We start from the raw sequence: 25,333 nt of genomic DNA, 5'->3' as shown, positions 1-25,333 counted from the left end.
ATTGCTAGAATGTGTATATATCTTAGGTTTACATGTACAGGTACTGGTCATATAATTAGAATATCTTCAAAAAGTTTAAACATTTCAATAATTCCATTAAAGAAGTGAAACTTGTATAATGTATACATTCATTCCACACAGACTGATATATTTCAAGTGTTGATTTCTTTTAATGACTTTGGTTACAACTAATGAAAACTCTTTCCCAGTGATGGGTTGCAGCTGGAAGGGCGTCTGCTGTGTAAAATATATACTGGATAATTTGACAATTCATTCCGTTTTGGTGACCCAAGATTAATAAGGGGGACTAAGCCGAAAAGAAAATGAATGAATAATAAAAACCTCAAATTCAGTATCTCAGAAAATTATAATATTATTAAGACCAATAAAAAGAAAAGATATTTAGGAATCTTGGTCAACTGAAAAGTATAAAAATGAAAAGTAAGAGCATGCACAGCAGTTAATACTTAGTTGGGGCTTCTTTTGCCTGAACTACTGCAGCAATAAGGCATGACATGGAGTTAACCTGTTTGTGGCACTGCCATATGCGCCATATGACAGAATTTTGCATGCTCAAACTTTAGTGTGACCACAGCATAACTGTGAAACGGTGTTAAATACAACCGATAATAAATAACTAAATGAATCCCTGATGTGGAGCAAAATCACTAACTATGAAAATGACTGGCACCAAAAACAGGAACAAACTACAAGAACATTGATAAGAACTAAGTCCATGATATAGAGCAGGGGTAACTCATTTCTAATAACTGATTTATTATATCTTTGCCACAATGACAGTAAATAATATTTGACTAGATATTTTTCAAGACACTTCTATAAAGCTTAAAGTGACATTTAAAGGCTTAACTAGGTTAATTCAGTTAACTAGTCAAGTTAAGGTAATTAGGCAAGTTATTTTATAACAATGGTTTGTTCTGAAGACTTAAGGGGCTAATCATTTTGACCTTAAAATGGTTCATAAAAAATTTAAATCCTTCTTTATTCTAGCCGAAATAAAACAAATAAGTCTTTCTCCAGAAGTAAAAATATTATCAGACATACTGTGAAAATGCCCTTGCTCTGTTAAACATCATTTGGAAAATATTTAAAAAAGAAGAAATAAATCAAAGAGGGGCTAATAATTTAGACTTCAACTGTGTAGATAGATAGATAGATAGATAGATAGATAGATAGATAGATAGATAGATAGATAGATAGATAGATAGATAGATAGATAGATAGATAGATAGATAGATAGATAGATAGATAGATAGATAGATCGATGGATAAATGGATGGACAGACGGACAGACAGATAGATCATAACAAGAACTGCTGCTTAATTGAATGCTTGTAATAGCGACACCCGGTGGTTATTTATTGAATTACGTTCATTTTTGTATAGCGGGCCAGATTCTATTGATATTTATAAAAAGCCTCGCGGGCCGCCACAAAACTGATTGCGGGCCGCAGATGGCCCGCTTGCTGTAGTTTGGACACCGCTGATATAGACCATATCTGTGACCATCAAGAATGCACTAGCTGTGACTATTTTAAAGCTTTTTATTCAGTTAAATAATTAAACTGATTTATTCAGTCGTTTATACAATAACGTGTGAATGGATTCGGATGGCCAGCACTGTGGCGCAGTGGGTAGCACAATTGTTTTACAGCAAGAAGGTCGCTGGTTCGAGCCTCGGCTGGGTCAGTTGGCATTTTTGTGTGGAGTTTGCATGTTCTCCCCGTGTTGCCGTGGGTTTCCTCCAGGTGCTCCTTTTTCCCCCACAAGTCCAAAGACATGTGGTATAGATGAATGGGGTAAGCTAAATTGTACGTAGTATGTGTGTAGGAATGGAAGTGTATGGGTGTTTTCCAGTGATGGATTGCAGTTGGAAGGGCATCCGCTGCATAAAACATGTTCTGGATAAGTTGGCGGTTCATTCTGCTGTGGTGACCCCAGATTAATAAAGGGACTAAGCTGAAAAGAAAATTAATAAATGAAGGGATTCTGACTTTTTACTGATTGTTTGTTCTGCTTTGTTTGACTTTCACTGGTGGTGTTTAATAACCCATGTCGGCTACTCCTAAATAAAAGCTACACAATATATATAGTTAAAAATGATTTTTTTTAAATAGGAAAATGTTAAGAAAGTAATGAAATAATGTATTTTCATTTTCTATGCATGTATTAAGTGAACTTTTAAGGAAACATTTGGGATGTTTATTTTATTTGTCCTGTGTCGAACTAGATAGGTCAAAGTGGTTTCATTACAGTAAAAAACTGCATGTGTTTGGCAGGTGTGTTACCGTGTGGTGATGCAGTTATGTGGTCTGTGGGAGATGCCCGTCATGGCTGTGCGTGTCTTAATGGAGATGAAAAAGGCTGGAGTTGAACCCAATGCTATTACTTATGGATACTACAACAAGGTATGGAAATTCTCACTAGTTTAAAGTGGACTACAGCACTAATCCTCAGAGCAATGAAGACTAGTGAATTTTTGCATACTGACACTGCAATACAGTATGGTATTATTTTAGCATTTTCTGTTACATATAATTTGCTTTGATTAGAATTTTTTTCTTCATAGCCCAAATTGCAAATGATTTAAATATGAATTAAATAATATTATGGAATTCATTTTTAAGATTTGCGCTGGTGCTTTGAACCTGAAGGCATGTTTATGGAATTGTCATCTTATTAAAGATAAATTAGTAAAATACTCTTCCGCTTAAGTATTTTCCAATAATCCACTATTAATCCACACCACACAACTCAGTTGATTAGAATGATTAATTAATGTTTTGTAATGTGAGGAAATTTGTCAGAAAAAAATCCATGGAGCCATTTGAACCCTAAACCTTTACTTCTGGACAAAATACTAGACCAATTAAATAGCAGATCTTTTCCCATCAAAATCAGCGCTCATTTTTTTAAACTATTCTCTATTTTGCCCTGCAACCTGTGCTTGATGTTACTCAACTGAGAATATTACATTTCACTGGAGAATTCAAAGGATGTTACACAACATATTGGTTTCATTTTCCATGTTACCATAAATTTGTGGACAATTGAGACCCTGTTTACAGTAATACGCTTTAGTTTAAAAAACGCATCCGTTTTGCTACAGTGACGCCATCTGTCCACACTACGCCAGAGTTTTCAAGCGCCGAAGACTAAACTTTTTGGAAACGCTGAAGAGGCCATTTTCATTTTAAAATGCTGCTGCTCTGTCTCAGTGTGGGTGAGGAAAAATGAAGACATCTGAAAATGGAGACGGGCTGCAGACATTCACTTATCTAATTCAAGGCTTTTCCTCAATATTAAGTCACAGCTTAGTCCTGCATTCTCTCCTTGTAGGTTCAGACTTTGCAAGTTGGATATGGAAAACAAACTCCCGAGGACATGTCGGGTAAATCTTCAAAGGGAACAGTGTACTTTACAACCTCATTCACCTCACCCTGGCTATGCTGTTTCACTTTCTTAACAAAAAAATTAAAACATGATATAGGAAACTGTAAAAACTTTCATTTTGTAACCCAGTGATGGGTTGCGGCAGGAAGGGCATCTGCTGCGTAAAAACACGCTGGATAAGTTGGCTGTTCATTCCGCTGTTGCGACCCCAAATTAATAAAAGGACTAGGCCGAAAAGAAGATGAATGTATTAGCAACTTAACTGACAATAAAAATGTTGAGGTGTCGTGTAGCTGCATATTTATATTAGCGCCATCTTCACTGTATGCATAACAAAACGGAGCCTATAACATTACTGCCTTCTTTCATTTTAATTGAAATCAAGAGATATACACTCCCTTTCACTGAATATCAGTTTATAATAATCAATAATGGCCATTATAAAAGTATAAGGTACAATAGTTTTATACATTATAGGAAATAATGCAAGCAATCTGTCAAATTTGCAGAATATGTGTGCGTGGTTATATTAAATAATATATTAACTTATCTTTGCACTCAGCCAAAACGCATTACCTGAGAGCAAGTAATAGATTCAAAAGACCAAAGTTGAGGAATATGTTGTCAGATTTAGACAACAAGTTGAATTTAAATATCACGTTTAACAAATATATTGAGATTAGATTAAGCGGTGGATCCTTGATGAGCAGTCTAATGTGCACAGCTCTTATATGGGTAGATGTGCTCAAAGCACGTTGCAGCGCATGCCAGAGTGTGTGTTTTGTGTGTGTGATGCGATGTGCTTTTTCAGCAGTGTAATGTAGACGGAGAGTTGTTCAGAAACTCTCGGTGAAACACCAGTGTGGACGTGGATCGTTTTCTAAATTGCAGTTTAAAAATAAAACGTATTGGTGTAAACAGGGCCTCAGTTTGATCAATTGCCAATCCTTCTGTACGTTTTTTTCCTCCACAGCTAATTACAGCTGGCATTTTCTTGGTTGGGCCCTGCACTGCAAAAAATGCTTTTCTTGCTTAGATTTTTTTTTCTCGTTTCTTGTCTAAATATTTAAAATTTCTTATATAAAGAAGCATTTTCTAAACAAGCAAAACATATTGTCTTGTTTTGAGAAATAATATGCCAATATTAAGTGAGTTTTTCCTTAAAACAAGCAAAATAATCTGCCAATGGGGTAAGCAAATTAATCTTGTTTTTTCTTTTGATGTAAGATTATTTTGCTTACCCCATTGGCAGATTATTTTGCTGGTTTTAAGGAAAAACTCACTTAATATTGGCTTATTATTTCTCAAAACAAGACAATATGTTTTGCTTGTCTAGAAAACTCTTCTTGATTTAGGAATTTTTAGATATTTGGACTAGAAACAAGACAAAAAATCTAAGTAAGAAAAGCATTTTTTGCAGTGTGGGGCTCCGGCTGTACCCATCCCTCCCTTAAATTAATCAAGCTCTGTCTGTATTAGATTAGAATTATGCAGTTCTAGTGTTTTTCATGCCAAAGCAAAGATCTTTCATTTAATAACTTAAATATTTAGCATCTTAAATAAAATGGGTTCTTGTTGCTAGTGTGAACGGGGAGCATTGTAAATGTCATGGCAACCCCCTGATCTGTATATGATTCTGCATTGTCCAGGCTGTTCTGGAAAGTCCTTGGCCAAGCCGCAACCGTAGCGGTCTCTTCATGTGGACCAAAATGAGGAACCTTGTGCGAGGAGTGGTGCAGTTTAAACGGGCATTACGTGGGACCACTCTTCAAATAGGATCTTCTCTGAAAAGCACAGGTACAGGTTCTTCCTCCTTTCCCCCTCTTCTGGTGATTCTCTTCTGAGTCTCCATTTTGGTCAGAAAAGATGTCCTGTATTCCTGTCCTAATGCCTGACAGTAAATATTATTTAAACACAAGACAGTAAAAACATGATTAAATATTATGTTTTAATTGTAAGCGTACTGTTCAGAAATAGCAGGTAAAGAATTTATGTTTAAAGTTTTCAACAAGAAACACATTAGAATATGTTTAAATGTACATAATAATTGATTTAATAAGAAATACAACAAGCGTTTTTGTGCAATACTCATTTTATATAAGTTTAACATCATTATAATTAGTGACTGATATAATTTAGTTTGATTTTACGTTACCACTATAATGAAATGACTGTGTGAAATGGCATGTACTTTTACACAGATCTTTCAGCAAGTACAGCAGTAGGTGCTGATGGAGACAGACTGAGTCATGGAAGCGTAGACGGAATTGTCGAGGAACACATTCTCTTCTCCCACAGCATTTTAGTTGAGGATGTTATTGACAGTCACTACAGTACAGGTAGAGTTGCTCTGTGTGATTCAAAAAATAATTTGTTATGCTAAATTATTATTTTATTCTGTTGACGTATGTTTTGTGTTTTTGATTAAATAAGCTGCTCAGTCTGATCAGGGTTATGGATCTAAAGATGAATTACCACAGGAACATACAGAAGAACCGGTAACCTCACCACCTCTGTCTACCAACCACACCTGTAGTAGCAAAGAAACCAACACCAAAAATGGTACAGCATTGCAAGCTAATTCTTTTTACTTAACACAATTGTTTTCGATATGTATGTATTCACATTCATAAATGCAGTTTCTCTTACAGCCATACGTTGTCAAGGATCATTTTTCTGAGATTTTCCTCCTTTTGACTCTTTATAGGACAAGATATTGCCAGTTCTGTGGACAGTGTTGTAGCTGTAACAGAGCCCCCTAGCCCTGCTGAGATAGCACCATGTGTAGCCAGCATTGTAAAACCCTCTACTGATATCCCTGTCCACTTTGACAGCACTGCAGGCAGGGGAGAAACTGGTCAGTCGCTGAAAATGTATACTATGCTATACAATACTATATATATATATATATATATATATATATATATATATATATATATCAGAGGTCGCGTTAACTGAATATTTTCCATCATTGACAGATTTTTTTCAGCAGTGACAGAAAAATCTGAAGGTGATCCGTCATTTTGACGGATTATGCTGAGGGTGATCCATTGTAATTTGTAGCTAACTGCAATTCCCACTCCTGTCAAGATGATGGCGATTGTCCTTGTTTTGTCTCCTCTTTGTCACCGCTGCGTACAGTTGCAAAAATGTCACAGCAGCTGAGTATGAGAAGTTTCTTAAAATGGCCAAATAGTTGTGATATTAATAATAAAGGTGAAAAAAGAGGAAGTGATGCAGTGGACGATGAAGAACAAACAGACAAAAACCTCAGTCGCCGACAGCTGTTACGAGCCAACCAAACTGCAGCAAGGAGTTCAGGTGCTTTGGAGTGCATTGTAAGCACTACCGATCGCAGAGGGGTGCAGAAGGAGCGCGTGCTGTAGTATTTTTTCCCGGTGAAACGAGTGCTTGCAGGATCGGGAAATACCACATTCAGAGAATTCAGCAAACTTTGTTCTGATCACAGCCTTAGGAGAAATGTTTCCTAACTACAAAGCACTGGCTGAAGTGGCGCTAATTCCAGTTTTTGGTCACGAGAACTCAACTTTCCGAGGTAAAGACAAAGAATTTAATGACAACTGCCTCTGCATCAGTCTCCCTTGATGCGTTTGATTACATACAGGCAAGCACCTGTTCAGGTCGACGCAGGAGGAAGATATGAGTTAAGGCAGATAAGATTGTTTTGTATTTTTCAAATAAATTAATTAATAATTTAGCCTATATGCTCATCGTGCAAGTTTATTATTAAAATATGAATGACAAAAAGCAATTAGAAAGTCTGTAAATTAAATAACGATCAATATTAGGTTATGACGGAATTTTTACAACCCTTTCCGTCAAAAAGACGGACAATAAGAAAGTCTAACGCGACCTCTGATAAATATGTATACATATGTGTGTGCGTGTGTGTATATTTATATATATCTATATATATATATATATATATATTTATATATATCTATATATATATATATATATATATATATATATATATATATATATATATATATATATATATATATATATATGTATGTGTGTGTATGTGTGTGTGTGTGTGTGTGTGTGTGTGTGTGTGTGTACATACAGTTAGGTCCATAAATATTTAGACATAGACAAAATTCTAATATTTTTGACTCTATACACCAACACAATGGATTTAAAATTTTCACAGAATAAGCGAACAAGATGTGGTTTAACTTCCAGACTGTCAGCTTTTATATGAGGATATTTACATCCAAATCAGGTGAATGCTGTAGAAATTACAACAGTTTGCATATGTGTCTCCCACTTTTTAAGGAGTCAAAAGTAATTGGACAGAATAATAATCATAAATCAAACTTTCACTTTTTAATAATTGGTTGCAAATCCTTTGCAGTCAATTACAGCCTGAAGTCTGGAATGCATAGACATCACCAGATGCTGGGATTCATCCCTGGTGATGCTCTGCCAGGCCTCTGCAGCATCTGTCATCTTATCCAATTACTTTTGGACCCTTAACAAGTGGGAGGCACATATGCAAACTGTTGTAATTCCTACAGTGTTCACCTGATTTGATGTAAATATCCTCATATTAAAGCTGACAGTCTGAAGTTAAAGCACATCTTGTTTGTTTCATTTCAAATCCATTGTTTTGGTGTACAGAGCCAAAAATGTTAGAATTGTGTCTATGTCCAAATATTTATGCACCTGACTATATATGTATGTGTATCTCTGATGCAATGTTTAAAACATAATCTCGTTCTTTTTCTTATCTTGCAAGCACTAATATTTCATACAGTATTTGTTTTGGACTTGATGTAAGTGCCACTGTTTGTCCTCTGTGTCTCCAGCAGGTGTTTGCACTGGTAAGCTCTTCATGTCCCGTAAAAAGAGTGAAGATGTGGCCTTGTCTGTGGAGGATGCTACTGTAATCCCAGATTCACAGCTTCCGCAGTCTGGACAGCAGCAAAGGGTAAAGGCCTTCATGGAGCGCAGCTGCAGTTTTAGTGCAGAGAGCAAAGCTGGCATGCTACAGAAAAAAAGCAGTCTGGAGCTCAGTGCTGATCACATGGGCGCAGATGCAAAAATTCTTGCAGCAGTGTTCTCCGGCAGCCAGACTCCTCCTCCTTTTGCAAGCATTGCTCCGTTTAAAGAGTTCAAGGTGGAGGCTACACTAAGCCCTGCCCTCCAGGAGGAAGAACAAGAGGAAAAGCAGGAGACCAAACATGAATCCTTCACTTCTGCAGCAGAGGGAGTGGAGAAAAGTATAAAGCGGGATAATGCAGCAGCAGAATCCAATAGCAGTGAACGAGTTGGGCGAACCACAGGGAGTGCCGTCTCCTCCTCTAAAGCTGTGGAGAGGGAGAATGTCGAAATGGGAGCAGATCCACTCTCACTCTTTGCTTCAGAAACTGAAGACACAACCTCCATTCAGAGCCAGGAGTCCACACGGACCTTTCCACCTCTGGTGTCAAGGAATCTTGCAGATGAGATTGAGATGTACATGAGCCTCCAAAGCCCCCTGACTGCTAGATCTCCTAGCATGGAGTTGCAACAGGGTTCAAACCCTGAATCCATAAACTGTCCAGACTCTCCAGCAGTTAAGCAGTCTTTAGAAAGAAGGTCAAGCCTTCCGATTGGCCCAGTCAAAGTGGCCAGTTCAACGGAGCATCCAAAACCTAGTCCTGCTGTCACTCGCTCAAAGACATTTGCTGTCAAATCCCCCAAGACCCCTGGCTCTGCAGGCCAGAGGTCGTCATCGCTGACTGCACTGGTAAAATCGTCACAGAACAGCTCACTAGGCTCTGTCATCAACTCCATCTCAGGCATCAAGATGGACTCTCTTCTGGTGGGCCCCAAAGTAGATATGCTTAAATCAGGCATGAAGCAGGCAGCCAATGTGGCCAGTAAGATGTGGGATGCAGTGGCTTCAGCCTACTCCTACTCAGATGATGAGGTGAGAGCAAACAAAAGAAATGTGTCAAGAAACCCATGAAAGGTTTTACTTTTATAAAAGTGCATTTTATACTGTGATTTACTACATTTGTACATTCACCCACTTTATTTGAGGCATGATAGTTTTATTTGAAAACTAATGAGTTTTCACTCACTATCTATGTTTCCATCCAAAAAAAGAACAAAAGAATAAAAAAAGAATGAACTTTTTGCGCAAAACTGGATTATCACATGAAAGACGTGCGAATAAGGCAGCATTTCTATCCAACGAGTCAAAGCGAACAAAATCATCACTTCCTGATTAACTGGCGCCAAATATCAACAGTAAAAACTGAATTTGCTGTTGTAGGAGAAGCTGTGTCAACCTTTCTTCATCTAATAAATCACTTGCGCCTCAGAAGGCAATCCTGACATGCAGTGAAAGTGCGGTGGCGTTTGAAGTTGTCAGACGCGGAGCACAGACGCTATTTTTTTTTTTTCTGGAGGTCATTAATAATATAATAACACTAATACTGAAATGGTAAGGCATACATTTCAGATGGTTTACAGCAGTAGTCACCAAACTTGTTCCTGGAGGGCCGGTGTCCTGCAGATTTTTGTTTCAACCCTAATCAAACACACCTGAACAAGCTAATCAAGCTCTTACTTGGCATACTTGAAACATCCAGGCTGGTGTGTTGAGGCAAGTTGGAGCTAAACCCTGCAGGGACACCGGCCCTCCAGGACCAGAATTAGTGACCCCTGGTTTACAGTGTGCTCAGTCTGCTGGTTTATCCATTCGCACACATTTTCATCATGATCTCTTATCTCAAAATCACATGACCTTTTTAATGTGCATACTGAAATTTGTTCTGTAAAAGTGTTTCCATCGTAGTTTATACACATCTTTTCTTATCGGATAAAAAGTTTATCCTACTCAGTTATACGCACAAGTTTTTTATGCGCATTTTCAAAATTTATGTGCATCATGACGTTTTCATCTACAGTTTTTTTATGCGCATAAGCAAAATGCGCCTAAAAAAAGCTGGATGGAAACATAGCTAATGTCCGTGCTTCCATTAAGTGCATCTGATTTTATTTTTTAGCATTGATTATAGCTGGAGATTTGGTGAAAATCTTACATTTTATCTTTGCTAAACTCTGACTGACTGACAGTTCCAGTGATTTATAGTTGTAGCATTGTTTGCTCTTCTTCTACTCTAATCAATAACATAACATTTTTGAGTTCTGTGTAAAAGTGTAAAATTAAGCTATTATTCTTTTAAATACACAAAACATCAAATAGACATTTAAAAAAAGGCTTCAAAAATAAAAAAGGAAAAAGGAAAGTAAATTTACAACAGAAATGAAACAAAATATAGCATTCTGCTTTCAATTTTACTGTGGCTGTAGTATTTTCATTGGCAAAAACAGACAAATTTGTCTCTAAAATATAACAGCACTGTTAACTTCTTAACTGTTTCTAGATTATCACATTCACTTTTCTTCTATTCAAGACAAAACAGCACTCATGAGATATTGAACTATAATTTAACCCAGATACATGACAAAAACTCACACAGGACATTTTTGCCCCAGAATCTCACACTTTTAGGGCCTATAACTGCATACTGTTTTCTCCATGCTGTCAGTTGTTGACAAAATGTTGTAAAACCTGTTTAGAAGGTTGTCTGCTAAGTGTGAATTGTATTGTTAGAACAAAATCATTGTTCATTGTTAGAATTGGAGCTCACCTTCAATTCTAATCACATATATAAAATAAATTAATTTATCAAGTTTTGTGTGTAAGCATGCATAAGAAGGACATTTTAGTTCAGTGATTCTGTTAAATCAGTTCTCTTTGCGTGGGTGGGCAGCCAGAAAGGTAGTTATAAAGACGACATTGATCTGTGTTTGTAAAGCTAGCTTTGAAATGATGCATTCAGCTATACTGCAATATACTGTATAAAAAAACAGGAAGTGGAAAAAAAATTTTGGCAGCTTGGATTCACCTCAAAGGATGTTTTTAAACTGAAGAACCTTTTGAACATTTAGATGTCAAGAATCCTTTTAAAACAGATATTAGCTGAATAAACCTTTTAAATAATAATTAAAAAACTTTTTTGTTTTAATGCATAGCCAAAAAGTAATCTTGAGATTTTATGACAAGCCTTTAGAAAGCAGTATGAACTAGCACACTTTTATGAAATTATTTTATTATTTTTTATTTTTGTACTTTTTTAATGTCAAAGGTTAAACATAACATTAGGTACATTTAGCAAAGCGATTAGCAAAATATGCAGATTTTTGCTCTTTCGGGCTAAAATAATTAGTTGTTTCTCAGTTTTCTTTGCATGTCAATGTAGTACAATTTAGTAGAGTAATCTCTGTAAAATGCATTCTGAGGTTACACATTGTAAATGATGGACAAACAGTTTTAGTCAAAATTGTTAGCCCCATGTGACATTTTTATTCTTTTTTATTTTTATATTTCCCAAGTGATGTTTAGAAGACCAAGGACATTTTCACAGTATTTTATTCTGAGAAATGTCTTGTTTCTTTTCATTTGGCTGTAATAAAATCAGTTTTTTTATCAATTTGAATGTCAATATTATTAGCCTATTAAAATAATAATTAATTAATTAATAAATAAATAAATAAATATAATTGTCTACAGAACAAACAACTGTTATCCAATAACTTGCCTAATTATCTTAACTTGTCTAGTTAACAAAGAAGAAGAATGGAAACTTTTATAGAAAATAATGATTTATGTCTTTTAAATGATGGAACCAAAACATATCTTCATCCAGGACATGGTACTTATACAGAAATCGATCTGACAATATGTAGTGCTGATCTTTTACTTGACTGTTCATGGAGAGTATGGAATGATCTATGCGGGAGTGACCACTTCCCAATTATCCTCACATTTCCACAACTGGATGTAACAAGTAGACCTTCAAGATGGCAACTCAAGAAAGCAGACTGGACCACCTTTCAAAACATGTGTTGTGAAAAATTAATTTCAGCTACCCAAGATAACCAGAACTCAATAGAAGACTTCACTCAGCAGTTAATCGCTATAGCAGATGAAACCATCCCAAAGACATCAACAAAACCACAACGAAAGACAAATCCCTGGTTTAATGAACAATGTAAAAAAGCTATTGAAACTCGGAAAAAAGCAGAACGTGCTTTTAATAAACATCCAACAACTACAAATTTTATCCATTTTAAAATTTGTAGAGCCCAAGCTCGCAGAACCCTAAATGAAGCAAAGAAACAAAGCTGGAAACAATTTGTATCCAGCTTAACTTACTATACTCCCATGAAGAAAATTTGGAACATGATCCGTAAAATGAAGGGAAAGGAAAATGGAACTCGCATACAACATATTATAAAACAAGGAATACTTCAAACAAAGGAAATGGACATAGCAAATACATTAGCTGAAGCCTTCGAAAAGAATTCATCAATAGAGAACTGCCTCCCAGCATTTCAAATCATACGAGCACAGCAGGAATGCAAAGAACTAAATTTTTATTCTGACAACAAAGAAGTATATAATCAACCTTTTAAAATTAAAGAATTAATAAATTCTTTAAAATGCTCACATGATACAGCCATTGGACCAGATAAAATCCATTACCAGTTTTTAAAACACTTACCATATAGTTCACTATGCCTCCTACTGGACGAGTTCAACAACATCTGGTCTTCGGGAAAAATTCCAGCTTCGTGGAAAGAAGCAACAGTAATAGCTATACCTAAACCAGGAAAAGACCACACTGATCCAAATAACTACAGACCAATTGCTCTGACCAGTTGTTTATGTAAAACGATGGAAAGAATGATTAACAACCGTCTTGTCTGGACACTGGAAAAAAACAAACAACTAACTGACTACCAGTGTGGATTTAGACGTGGAAAGAGTACATTGGATCAGTTAATCCGACTAGAAACTTATATCAGAGATGGATTCATCAGAAAAGAACATGTTGTTGCTGTTTTCTTTGATTTAGAAAAAGCTTATGACACAACATGGAGATATGGAATTTTAAAAGATCTTCACCAAATGGGATTTAGAGGAAAACTTCCTACCTTCATTTCAAACTTTCTCACTAGAAGAAACTTCAGAGTCCAAGTGGGAAATTCCCTTTCAAATACCCACCAACAAGAACTCGGAGTTCCTCAAGGAAGTATACTCTCGGTCACACTCTTTAGTATTAAAATAAATAGCATTGTGGAAATCATTGCTCCAAATATGTTCTGCAGCATCTACGTGGATGATTTATGTATCTGTTACAGAGGGAAGAACATGAATACAATTGAAAGGCAATTGCAGTTAAATATTCACAAAATTAACCAGTGGGCTGTCGAAAATGGTTTTAAGTTCTCTAAAACAAAAACTGTTTGTACACATTTTTGTATCCAGCGATCACTTCATCATGATCCAGAACTTTTTATCAATGGAAATATGATCAAAGTTGTTAAAGAAATCAAGTTTTTAGGTCTCCTTTTTGATAACAAAATGACTTTTATCCCTCATTTAAAATTTTTGAAAAACAAGTGCCTCAAAGCTATGAACATAATCAAAGTGTTGGCAAAAACAAATTGGGGTGCTGACTTAACTGTACTTTTACGATTGTACAGAGTACTCATTCGATCTCGTTTGGATTATGGAAGCATAATTTATGACTCTGCCAGGAAATCTTATAAACAAATCCTCAATACAGTCCACCATCAAGGATTACGGCTTGCTTTAGGAGCATTCAGAACATCACCCGTTCAGAGTCTGTACATTGAAGCTAACGAACCCTCACTTCAAAATAGACGGCTGAAACTTTCATTACAATATGCTATCAAACTAAAGGCAAATAAGAATAACCCAGCCTATACTGCAGTTTTCGAACCTCAGTTTGTACAATTATACGAAAGTAAGCCAAAAACCATCAGACCATTTGGTTTACGTATCAATTCACACTTACAAAATCTAAATTTAAACCTGGACATTTTAAAACAAATACACTTCAACTCATTGCCTCCCTGGAATTTAAAGATGCCTATAATCAATATGGAGCTAGGACACCAGAAGAAAGGAGTTACTCATCCCAATATGTACAAACAACAATACCTGGATATCAGAACTCAATACTCTCAGCACATACCAATCTTCACAGATGGTTCAAAGATGGAAAGTAATGTAGCAGCAGCAATGGTGACAGGGGAACAAAGTCATGGAATCAGTCTACCTAAAGAATGCTCTATATTCACAGCTGAAGCCCGCGCTTTACTTTTAGCATTGGAGTACATAGAAAATGCAAAACAAAAGAAATCCATCATTTTCACAGACTCTAAATCATGCCTCCAAGTTATGGAATCTTCAACGAATGATCATCCTTTGATTGAAAATATTTTAACTAAAGTTCACCAACTACAAAATCAGTTTTATCACATCATTTTTTGCTGGGTTCCTGGACATGTCGGGCTTTTAGGCAATGAGCGAGCTGATGCAGCTGCTAAAGATGCTTTGAAACAAGTAGTGAACAAATGCCAAATTCCTCCTTCAGAGATGAAACCTTTTATCAACGCTTACATTTTAAACAAGTGGCAAAAGGAATGGGATGCATTAGAAAACAATAAACTACATGAAATCCAACCTGAAGTTTCACACAGAATTTTAAGACATTTTAAGAATCGATTTGATCAAGTAGTTTTTACCAGATGCCGTATTGGGCATACGAGAATTACACATGGTTTTTTGCTCCAAGGTGAAAACCCCACTCAGTGTTTGTGCTGCAAAACTCCTATTACTGTAAAACATATTTTACTGGACTGTACTGCTTTTACTGATTCCAGAAGGACTTTTTATGAAATGAACTCTTTTAAGGACATTTTTGACAAAGTGGAACCAGAAAAGATTTTAGAATTTTTATCATGTATTAACACAAAAAATCTTATTTAATTTATGTTTTATTTTGTTTGTTGATTTTTAAATTGTATATTTATTGTTGAAAGATTCCTGCCATGAAAATAGCCTTGGTTGCTGACATGGCACTAAATAAAAAAATACATTACATTACATTACAGTTAACAAAGACAAAAGAAATGTTTTTATTTTTAGAAATTGGGTAGTAAAACTATTATGTTTAAAAATGAGTAACACTTGGAGAGCTGCACTGGAGGTTATATGATTTTGACTTCAACTGTATGATGAGTCTTGACTATATTTTGGATGTCTCTGATTTAGGAGGATAACTTAAAGCCCCAGTACAGTTTCCCAGCTAGGCTAGAAGAACAGTTGCTATCTGGAGAGGGAGATACGGAGAACACTTTACCCAGAGGACTGATGCCTAGTCTGGGCTCAAACGGGCTCGCACACAGCAATACCAGCCTGGGTAGCAGCAGTGGAAGCAGCGATACCGGCCAGGCACACCTGTCAACTCGTAAGACTCACACACACACACACACACACACACACATTCAACATAAATTCATAAACCACACTGATATCATTCATTCATTCATTTTCTTGTTGGCTTAGTCTCTTTATTAAGCTGGGGTCGCCACAGCGGGATGAACCGCCAACTTATCCAGCACATTTTTACGCAGCGTAAAATACCCTAACCCTATCCCTTCCGGCCGCAACCCATCTCTGGGAAAACTGATACCATCAGTTGTTTTATTTTTTAACTTTAACCCATGTATTGTTTTAACAGCAGAAAAGAAAACCAATGTTGATAATAATTAATAAAAAATAAATAAATAAACAAACAAGTTGTTGATTATTTATCTTGAAGTTAGCTGATTTTTTTAAATGACCCTAACATTAGAAAAAAAAATAATCATTTTTTATTTTCATATTCTCATAAAAGCTGTACACATTTTGGGTACAACAGTTGTCCTTCGGGTCAATTTTTTACCGCCCAAAACACACACACACACACAAAACGAATCTGTTGCTTAAACATTTACGAATACTGTCTTGCTAAAAGCATATTAAACTTATGCAGGTGCCTAGCATTAGAAATGATACCCTTTAACCCACTGATTAAACATTGATGAAAAACTGCACACTGATGAGGGAAAACCTAGACTCATTTTCACCAAGTTTGTGCTGAAGATGAGGTTAAAGATTTAAATGAAATTTAGCTGCTTTATTTTGGAGATTTATTAAATGTGGGTGTATTTTGTGATTCAAACCTGTGCATACAGAATTCTAGGACAACACACAGGTTAAAGATATGAGATGTTTAACATGCTCTCCATTTGTTCTTTACAGCTTTGACTCCAGGTCGCTCAATGAGAGGAGCAGACTCCGAGAGGTCTGAACATAGTTCCTCTCATCATGCCAGCACCTCCAGCATTTACCAAAACTGTGCTTTAGAGGTGAGAGCCGCAGCTCTAATTGATGCTTCACTTTATTAGAAAGACGTACAACTATATGTGGCTTGTTTTTGGCAGGTTCTCATGTCCAGCTGCTCTCAGTGTCGCTCTTGTGAGGCACTAGTGTATGATGAGGAGATCATGGCGGGCTGGACAGCAGATGACTCCAATCTAAACTGCACCTGTCCCTTCTGTCAAGTCACTTTCCTTCCTTTGCTCCATGTTGAGTTCCAGGACCTGCGTGCTACTCCAGGGTGAGTTACTTAGGAAAATAGATTTTATTGCATTACATTTTTATTACAACATTGCAACCTAACAATATGCATACACAACTAGGAAATTGAAGAAGATCTTTAAATGAGTCATCAATATAATAAGTAAATCTCAGTACAAAGTCTACAAAGATGTTCTGCTGACTTCCTATATGGTTTGCTGACAGATCCCAGCAGACACACATGGTCATGAGATGTTAATATTAGGTTAGATTTAGGTCGTCAGCATCTGAGAACAATATTATTTTGATGTCCAATAACAACATCAAATGATGGTGATATTTGGTGGATTTTAGGTTGTCTTGGAAAGTAAACAAAATCCAACATCTTAAAACCAGCATCATATTGACATTAAGAACTGACATTTATTACGATGACATCTGCCTGACGTTTGGTTCTGACGTCTCATGACCTATGGGTACAACGTCAATCTGACGTCATGTTTAAGTCCTGTGCTTGCTGGGATGATTAAGGACATTCATGCATCATTGTTGTAAACTTTTTAAGACATTAAAGTTCATCTTCTGTTATATGAAATTGCTCCAGCTGTGATCTGTATTTGAGTGTTTTGTACTTAAGCCATCCTATTTTTTGAGATGGTTCTTATTGTTCTCCCTTAACGTTACTCTCATTCTATAGCTCTTGACCACTTTCTTAGATGGGATAATTCAAATGTTGAAACAACTGATTTTTTTTTCTCGAATATTTAAGCTATTTTTGTGATATCTCATTTTAACTTTTATCTTGGAATGAAATATGTATTTCAATGTTTTAATAAAGGTTTGTTAAAAAATGTTCATATTTTTTACACATTCTAAAAAGATATTATCAGAATTTATCTTTTGATAATGGTCAGTGAGCAAAATGTGCTTTTCTTTCTTCTGTCCATCCAAATTAGGTTTTGCTTACAGTTCACATCAGTATATTTAAGCAATCAGATCATGTCTCATTGTATGTTCACTGTTTTATTAAACATACATTCCACTGTAATTTATGTGATCAATTTAGATTTTTACAATGACATTTAATAGGCATTTTTGTTTACAGCTTCTACTTGAAGACGAGTACATCAGGAGACAGTATCCACAGCTCCACCACACAACCAACCACTTCTAGCTCATCAGAAGTGAAAGTGAGCTCTCCTAGTGACCCTTCAGACCTCATGACTTTCGCAGAATCTTCTGAGGACAGCAAGAGTCCTGTTGAGATGCCTGTTGCTCAAACTGGAACCCCAAAGATGTATGTAAACACAGTTTTAAAATATTACAGGAAGGGTAACTCATTTTTTTTTGTTGGTTTTTGTGTAAATATCATAAATTGATTGATGATTTTTCAACCACAAGATAAGGGTTTTTGCTAAGCACTCATCTCAACCACAAGATAAGGGTTTTTGCTGAACTCGTCTCTGTAGATATATTTAATCCACTCTATGTGAATAAAGATGGTGTAGACTGGAAATTATCTGATCAACTGAAAATAATTACCTTCTGCAAATTATAGCTCAAAACTTTCTAAATCTAAATTTCAATTGAATTGATTGTGATGTGTGAAATGAAAATTAATAGATGTTAACAGACCTAGTTGGATATAAGTCAAGCTGTAGATGGTGGGGCTTCAATTTCTTGAAACTTTTTGAAAGTTTAGCACAACAGAGAAATGCAGAGTTTGGCAATAATGGGTGTAGGGTAATATACTGTAAATGTGTGTTTTTTTTGTTTGTTTTTTTTTTATAAATCTTAGATCGCATAATGAGTTCTGAATTTGCCCTGTAGCCTTGTACCTGAGCCTGTACATTCAGACCCCCTTGGTCTCATGGAGAGACAAGCTGAGAAACGGAACACATTAACACGGAGCAACAGTATGGGAGGACCACTGCAGAATTTGGACTTGATTCAAAGACCCAATCATGGCATATCCACTATTAGCCTGCCCAACAGCTTACAAGAAGTGTCGGTAAGGGACCACCTTGCCTTTTTACAATTTTAATGGATCAAGAATGATGTGATTTAATTCTGCTTTTTATTGTTTCAGGACACGTTGGGTCAAAAGCGACCCAACCCAAAACCAGTTTCTGTGCCGTATCTCAGTCCACTGGTTCTGCGCAAAGAATTGGAGTCGCTTTTAGAAAATGAAGGGGATCAGGTATTCAAGCATAACTTTAAATTTTGATGGTTCATTAAACACTAGGTCTATTTTACATAAAGGATAATGTACATCTCGCCGGTTGTTCCTGCAGAATCAATTTAAATATGCTCATAAGCAGCCAACACGAATTTATATATGCGCGTATGCATGTGTATATACTGTATATGGGAGATTAACATTCCTTGAAATGTCAAGATTGACCAAAATTGTGGCATGATTGAATCGGAATCAAATGTCCCTGAGAGCTGTAAAATAATTTTTGGCTTTTCCAATTTTAATCTGAGCCCCAGATTGTAGCAACCTCACAATGCTTAACCCTAGTTATGTAAAGTGTTTTAATGCCCACAGGACATTGTTGTCTTGATTTGTTTATTTGCATTTTCTCTTAGGTAATCTATACACATAAGTTTCTTAGTCAGCACCCCATCATTTTCTGGAACCTGGTGTGGTATTTTCGTCGTTTAGACCTGCCCAGCATTCTGCCTGGACTCATTCTCACTTCTGAACACTGCAACAATGGAGTAAAGGTACTTGACCTTCATTCACACTGCTATACTCTTAATGAGTGCTCATTATGGAGCCTCAGGTTTTTCTCATTTAGATCAGTATAAAAATATAGCAGATGTTTGTTGAGCCATTATGTGCGTTTCAGCCCAGTAATTCTTGTTAAATGTATGTTGATATGAACCAACATAATAATGCACAGTTCTTTGTGTTGCTCCCAAAGCTGCCGCAGACATCTTTGTCTCAGGACAGTAAGCAGGTGTACGTGCAGCTGTTGTGGGATAATGTCAACTTACATCAGGAGCCCACCGAGCCCCTCTATCAGCTCTGGAGGACCTTCTGTGAGTAACTTTTGAGAATTATTTGTTCAGTGTATGCATCAGCATGTTAATGTTTAATGAGACCGGTTTTAGGAACACCAAACAAAAATCATACTTCGTGTACGGCATGTGACATGTATGAACATTATTATATTTTGTCATACAGTGCAAAGGAAGGGAACTCTAGCCCCAACTGACCACCAGGAGACTCGGTCTTTGCTAAACAGCATTGTACGCAGCATTCAGATGAACGATGTTTACGGCCCCATCAATATGCTCATCCGGGAGATCAAGAAACATCCAGAAGTTAAACGCCAGAGGTTGGTCATGTATACTAGTTTTCTATACATGATTAGTGCAGTCTTAAATCCTTAAAGTATTCCTGAGTTGAATTACTTGATCTGCATTGATATTCCATTTATGTAACAGTTCAACGACATAATCGTGTATTTAAAAAAGAAAATTAAACAAAGAGTCTCGAAAATCCTTTTGTAAGAGAAACTACTTTCTTCCACCATTCATTCACATCTGCAGATGACAGAACAGCAGAAACCGCTGCTACTTTACCAATGTCACTTTAGAGCTAGTATTTAAATGATTCTCTAGCGTAATGCCTAACGCCATGACAAAAATAGCTGATGTTTTTTGCATTTTAAGATTATCTAGAGACAGTTCCCTGTATTTCACTGTTGCAATAGGAAGATTACAATAATTAACCCCAAAAAAGCCAACACCTCTCACGTTTTGCCGTTGCGCTGTCCGCTCGAGCCGAAAAAGCATGTTACCTCAGTCGCGTCTTTTTCATTCTTCAATCAAATGAAAGAACTGCAGGCTTTCTGTTGTTAAGGCGACTACGGTGAATTTTTAATGATGGAGGAGAGACTTGTGGACGCTGTTTGAAGTTATCTAGAGCTGTATTAATTTACAGATCTTGAATGTCACAATATTTAAAAAAAATAAACAATTATAACATCGACAGCAACACGACATGCGCACAATACGGGTCAGCGATTCTTTTTTTTTTTCTTGTCAACATAAACGTTTCACCCTCTTCTCTCTGTGAATTTTCTCACCTCTGACCTGCCACTCTTCTAAATACAGTCTGACTGGCGGTGCAGGAATGCAGATATTGCACAGTTCATTTCTGTAAATGTTGCAACTGCTTTATTTTAACATGAGAGCGCAGTCACGTTAATCGCAAGAACAGTTATGTGAGCTCTTACACAAGCTTTTTCAAATGACCTGCAAGTCTTCTCATCATCGCATATGTGTGCTTAGACTATATACAATTGCTATCTCTTAGCTATTAAAGTAGACATTATTTATCTTTGCTCCTCGACTAAATTTAGTCAAAAACTGTTCAGTATTTAGAATTAGATCGATGCATGACCAATGACAATACTATTACTAATGGACTTCTTATTTGGCTGTATAGTGAAGTGAAACTTACTTTTAGCAAAGGTGGAACTTTTTTATTTCTTTACGACAAAAGAATTATACTAGAAATGTTTCTGTTAAGGTAGCCTATTTGTGTGATTTATACATAATAGATGTATTCTGATCTGTCTTAAAGCATCACTAAATTGTACAGGCATTACAAAGCAATCTGTTGTTACTTATTGATTATTTATCAAAATAAACAATAAGGCTCTTAAAACACTGCTTTGATAAAAGTATTGTTGTCATATTTCAAATACCTCAAGTAAAACGAAGTCATTTGTTTTATTATTTTATTACTGACAGTGTACTTGTCTTTTTTATTTTTTTGTAAAATTATTTTAGTTTAAGATCAAGTGTAAAATAAAATCTCCATGTGATGTACAGCCATTTAGGAAACAAACTATGTAAATAAAAGCCTAAATTTAAATATCTTTATCATATACTTAATTAAACCTTTCAGAGCTTGAACATATTGTTTAAAAAAAAAAATGACAAAAAGTGTCTCTATGGCCTTATACAGTTAAGTGGTAGTTTTGGCTGTGCTATTAAAAGGTTAATTTTCATGAAAGGACTAATCAACCATACTTCCTTTGTTAGTGCAAATACCTATATATGTTGCTCTGTCATTTAAGCAATTAAACCATTTAATGAAGTTTACACTTAAAGTGATTTCATAATGAAAACCTGATTTTTTTTTTCACTAGTACTTTTTAAAAGAGTACTTTGTACTTTTACCTAATATTAGTATTATTTACTAAAATGTTTATTATTTAAGCAGTGTAATAATTGATTTATTATTAATATTATTATTAATGGTTTTTATTTGTATAAATTCCTATGCAATGTTTTATGGGTTGCTGAGAATACATTTCACATCTTTAGTATGTTCAATACGTGTCAGTCTTAAAAAAACATAGGTGCTGGAAAATGTGCTTAAAAGTCCTTGATTTTCTTACTTGTTTGTTTTTACCTGCAAACACAGTTAATGTTCAGACTTTTTATAATGTTTAAAGTGGCGAACAATAATACATATTCTTAATAATAGGAATTAATCTTCCTTGTTTTTGAACTGTGCACAGCTGTAGCTGCTTCATTAGGCCTACTACGCTACTGTATTTCAATACTGGTCATTATGGTGGTACTTGGAGAGACAATGTTATTTCTGAGGTAGTACTTGGTGAAAAAAGTTTGAGAACCACTGGCCTACATAATCAACCAATCAAACAAATCCAAATATTTTCATGATTTTTGTATAATGATAATGCCACACCAAATTGAGGCTTTCATTTTCAGCTTATAAAACATGTATTCAAATTATTGCAATATCATATCGTCACCTTGGGTTTATAAGGTTCTATCTGCATTCTGAAACATTTTGAGATATTGAGCTTCAAAGTTTTTGCATTCCATAGCAAACGGTATATGTGTAATATTTTTTTTTTAATAAAAGGTCTTAAAATGTAAACAACTTATAAAAAAAACATCCCATAATGTAAATAATGTCATTTAATAAGAATATGTCAGTAACTCAATTTGGCAACAATGTAATTGCATAGCATAATCATTCAAGAGAGTTTATCTCAGTCTCAGTTTACCAGTTTTATTAAGCACTTTAAGCTCTTTTTTCTTTATTTTTGTTATTATCGTTAAGTCCTTCTGTGCAGTCCCCCTAATCCACCTAACCTAACCTGGTTATAAATGCTGCTAGTGCAAAAAGTTCATTTTAAACCCTTCTTATATCCCTAGTGTAATAAAAAGTCATAAAACTTTCAGTCGATAGAGTTGGAAGCATCTGCATTTTACTAAACTGAATTTTTGCAATGCATGCTCTCTTCACTCATTTGTACATTTCTTTGCCCAGTGTTTTTTCATAAAAGTTTATTCAGTGGGAAATTGTTGAATTCAAAATGCTGCGCTTGTTAGAATACGCTTGTAAAAAAAACAACTTCTCACACATTGCTGGTAAGGCTTCTAATGTTAGTCTGTAAAGCAGTTAAACTGATAGCATAAACCAATTTGTTTGTTTGTTTGTTGGACATAATTGTAGTAATTATGCCATACAAAATATCAATTTCTATGCCAAGGAACAGCTATTTGCTATCAGTGAGCTCCATACCCGTCCATTCCAACAGTGGTTTAAGGTTTGTTTTGTGACAGAGGGCCAGCAGTTTACTGTTTTAGTTTCTGAATCATGTACCTATTTCTTTACACAGAGGGTCAACTGTGCTTAGTTGAAGATGACAAATAAGCCAATACAATCAAATATTTGCTGTTTTTAAATACATCAATTCTTTACATCAGGCCCTTTATGGCAATGATTTTGTACTTGTTCAACTGTATGGGGGCACAGTGTTTGTTTTAACTTGGATCTGTTTAAACATAGCTGAACAGTTAATGAACATGCTAAAACTATCCCTTGTGTAACTATATCTTGTGCTCCTCTTGTTTTTATGTCCAGGAGTGTCTACAGGGAAATTATGTTTCTGTCACTTGTTGCCTTAGGAAGGGAGAACATTGATATTGGTAAGTAAATCCTGTTCACATTCAAAGTCCACACACACAATGAAAAGCTGTCACGCTTATTCAATAATTATGTGATTGTAGAATTTCAAAAATAAATTAAGTCTTTCTACATGTCTTTTACACAAGTACATTTAGGAGTATTAAGATTTGCATTGTCATAAAAAAACGGTTGCATTTGGAAAAAGGATAAAAAGACATGTTTTGATGAAGTATTTCAAGTATTTTTCTTATGGCAGATGTTGTGCTTGTTTCAATTCAGAATAAAAACATTTAAAATACTAAATTGTAAAGTGTGTTCGGAAAGTATTCATTTCGCTTCACTTTTTCCACATTTTTTTATGTTTTTATGTTACAGCCTTATTACTAAATAGATTAAATTAAATTATTTCCTCAAAATTCTACTTAAAATACCCCATAATGACAATGTGAACAAAAGATTTTTTGAAATTGTTGCAAATTTATTAAAAATAAAAAGCCTGAAAAATCACATGTACAGTACATCATCAGTATTCACAGCCTTTGCCATGAAGCTCTAAATTGAGCTTGGGTATATTCTGTTTCCACTGATCATTCTCAAAATGTTTCTGCAGCTTTATTGGAGTTTACTTGTGGTAAATTCAGTTGATTACATGAACTCACATGATTTGAAAAGGCATACACCTGTCTATATTACGTCCCAGGGTTAACAATGCATGTCAGCACAAACCAAGCATAAAGATAAAGGAATTGTCTGTAGACCTCGGAGACAGGATTGTTTCAAGGCACAAAGCTGGGCAAGGTTACAGAAAATTTCTGATGCTCTGAAAGTTTCAATGAGCACAGTGCCCTCCATCATCTGTAAGTGGATGGTGTTTGGAACCACCAGTACTCTTCCTAGAGCTGGCCATCTAAGCTGAGTGATTGAGGGAGAAGGGCCTTAGTCAGGGAGGTGATCAATAACCTGATGGTCACTCTGTCAGAACTCCAGTGTTCTTCTGTGGAGAGAGGAGAACCTTACAGAAGGATAACCATCTGTGAAGCAATCCACCAATCAGGCCTGTATAGTAGAGTGGCCAGACGGAAGCCACTCCCTGCCTGGAATTTGCCAAATGGCATCCGAAGAACTCTCAGGCCCCATTCACATATGTGCGTTTTAGTTTTAAAACGGCGTTTTGGAATGAAAACGATCCGCGCCCACACTAGCGTTTCACCCAGCATTTCTGAACAGTTCTCCGTCTACATTGAAACGGAAAAAACGCACATCACGTGACCACACACGCATACAGACACACACACTCTGAGCTGCAACGTGCTTTAACCATATGAGAGCTGTGCACGTCGGACTGTTCATCAAGGATCTCCCGTTGGATCTAATCTCACTATATTTGTTAAACGTAATATATAATTCATCTTGTTGTCTATATTTAATGA

At 35.8% G+C, this 25,333-nt stretch overlaps 1 protein-coding gene across 2 annotated transcripts in view; it reads left to right on the top strand.

The window, feature by feature from the left end:
• dennd4c (DENN/MADD domain containing 4C) overlaps positions 1-25,333 on the top strand; it is an 87,493-nt gene that overhangs the window by 59,796 nt on the left and 2,364 nt on the right. Inside the window, exons 18-33 of one of the 2 annotated variants that reach the window (XM_001919955.9) lie at positions 2,301-2,429; positions 5,064-5,211; positions 5,616-5,753; positions 5,848-5,976; positions 6,122-6,271; positions 8,250-9,352; positions 15,584-15,779; positions 16,616-16,722; positions 16,798-16,973; positions 18,039-18,230; positions 18,764-18,944; positions 19,023-19,133; positions 19,526-19,663; positions 19,864-19,981; positions 20,127-20,280; positions 23,859-23,923. In XM_001919955.9, the coding sequence (XP_001919990.2) occupies positions 2,301-2,429; positions 5,064-5,211; positions 5,616-5,753; positions 5,848-5,976; positions 6,122-6,271; positions 8,250-9,352; positions 15,584-15,779; positions 16,616-16,722; positions 16,798-16,973; positions 18,039-18,230; positions 18,764-18,944; positions 19,023-19,133; positions 19,526-19,663; positions 19,864-19,981; positions 20,127-20,280; positions 23,859-23,923 (3,235 nt within the window). Of the gene's footprint in view, positions 1-2,300; positions 2,430-5,063; positions 5,212-5,615; positions 5,754-5,847; positions 5,977-6,121; positions 6,272-8,246; positions 9,353-15,583; positions 15,780-16,615; positions 16,723-16,797; positions 16,974-18,038; positions 18,231-18,763; positions 18,945-19,022; positions 19,134-19,525; positions 19,664-19,863; positions 19,982-20,126; positions 20,281-23,858; positions 23,924-25,333 lie in introns of both variants that reach the window. The other variant, XM_005166553.6, reaches the window with a different exon arrangement.

The sequence above is a fragment of the Danio rerio genome, chromosome 7 (assembly GCF_049306965.1).
Source record: "Danio rerio strain Tuebingen ecotype United States chromosome 7, GRCz12tu, whole genome shotgun sequence".
In the NCBI taxonomy this organism is placed as follows: domain Eukaryota; kingdom Metazoa; phylum Chordata; class Actinopteri; order Cypriniformes; family Danionidae; genus Danio; species Danio rerio.
The sequence above is the reverse complement of the archived record's forward strand: the minus strand, read 5'-3'. Positions and strand labels throughout refer to the sequence as shown.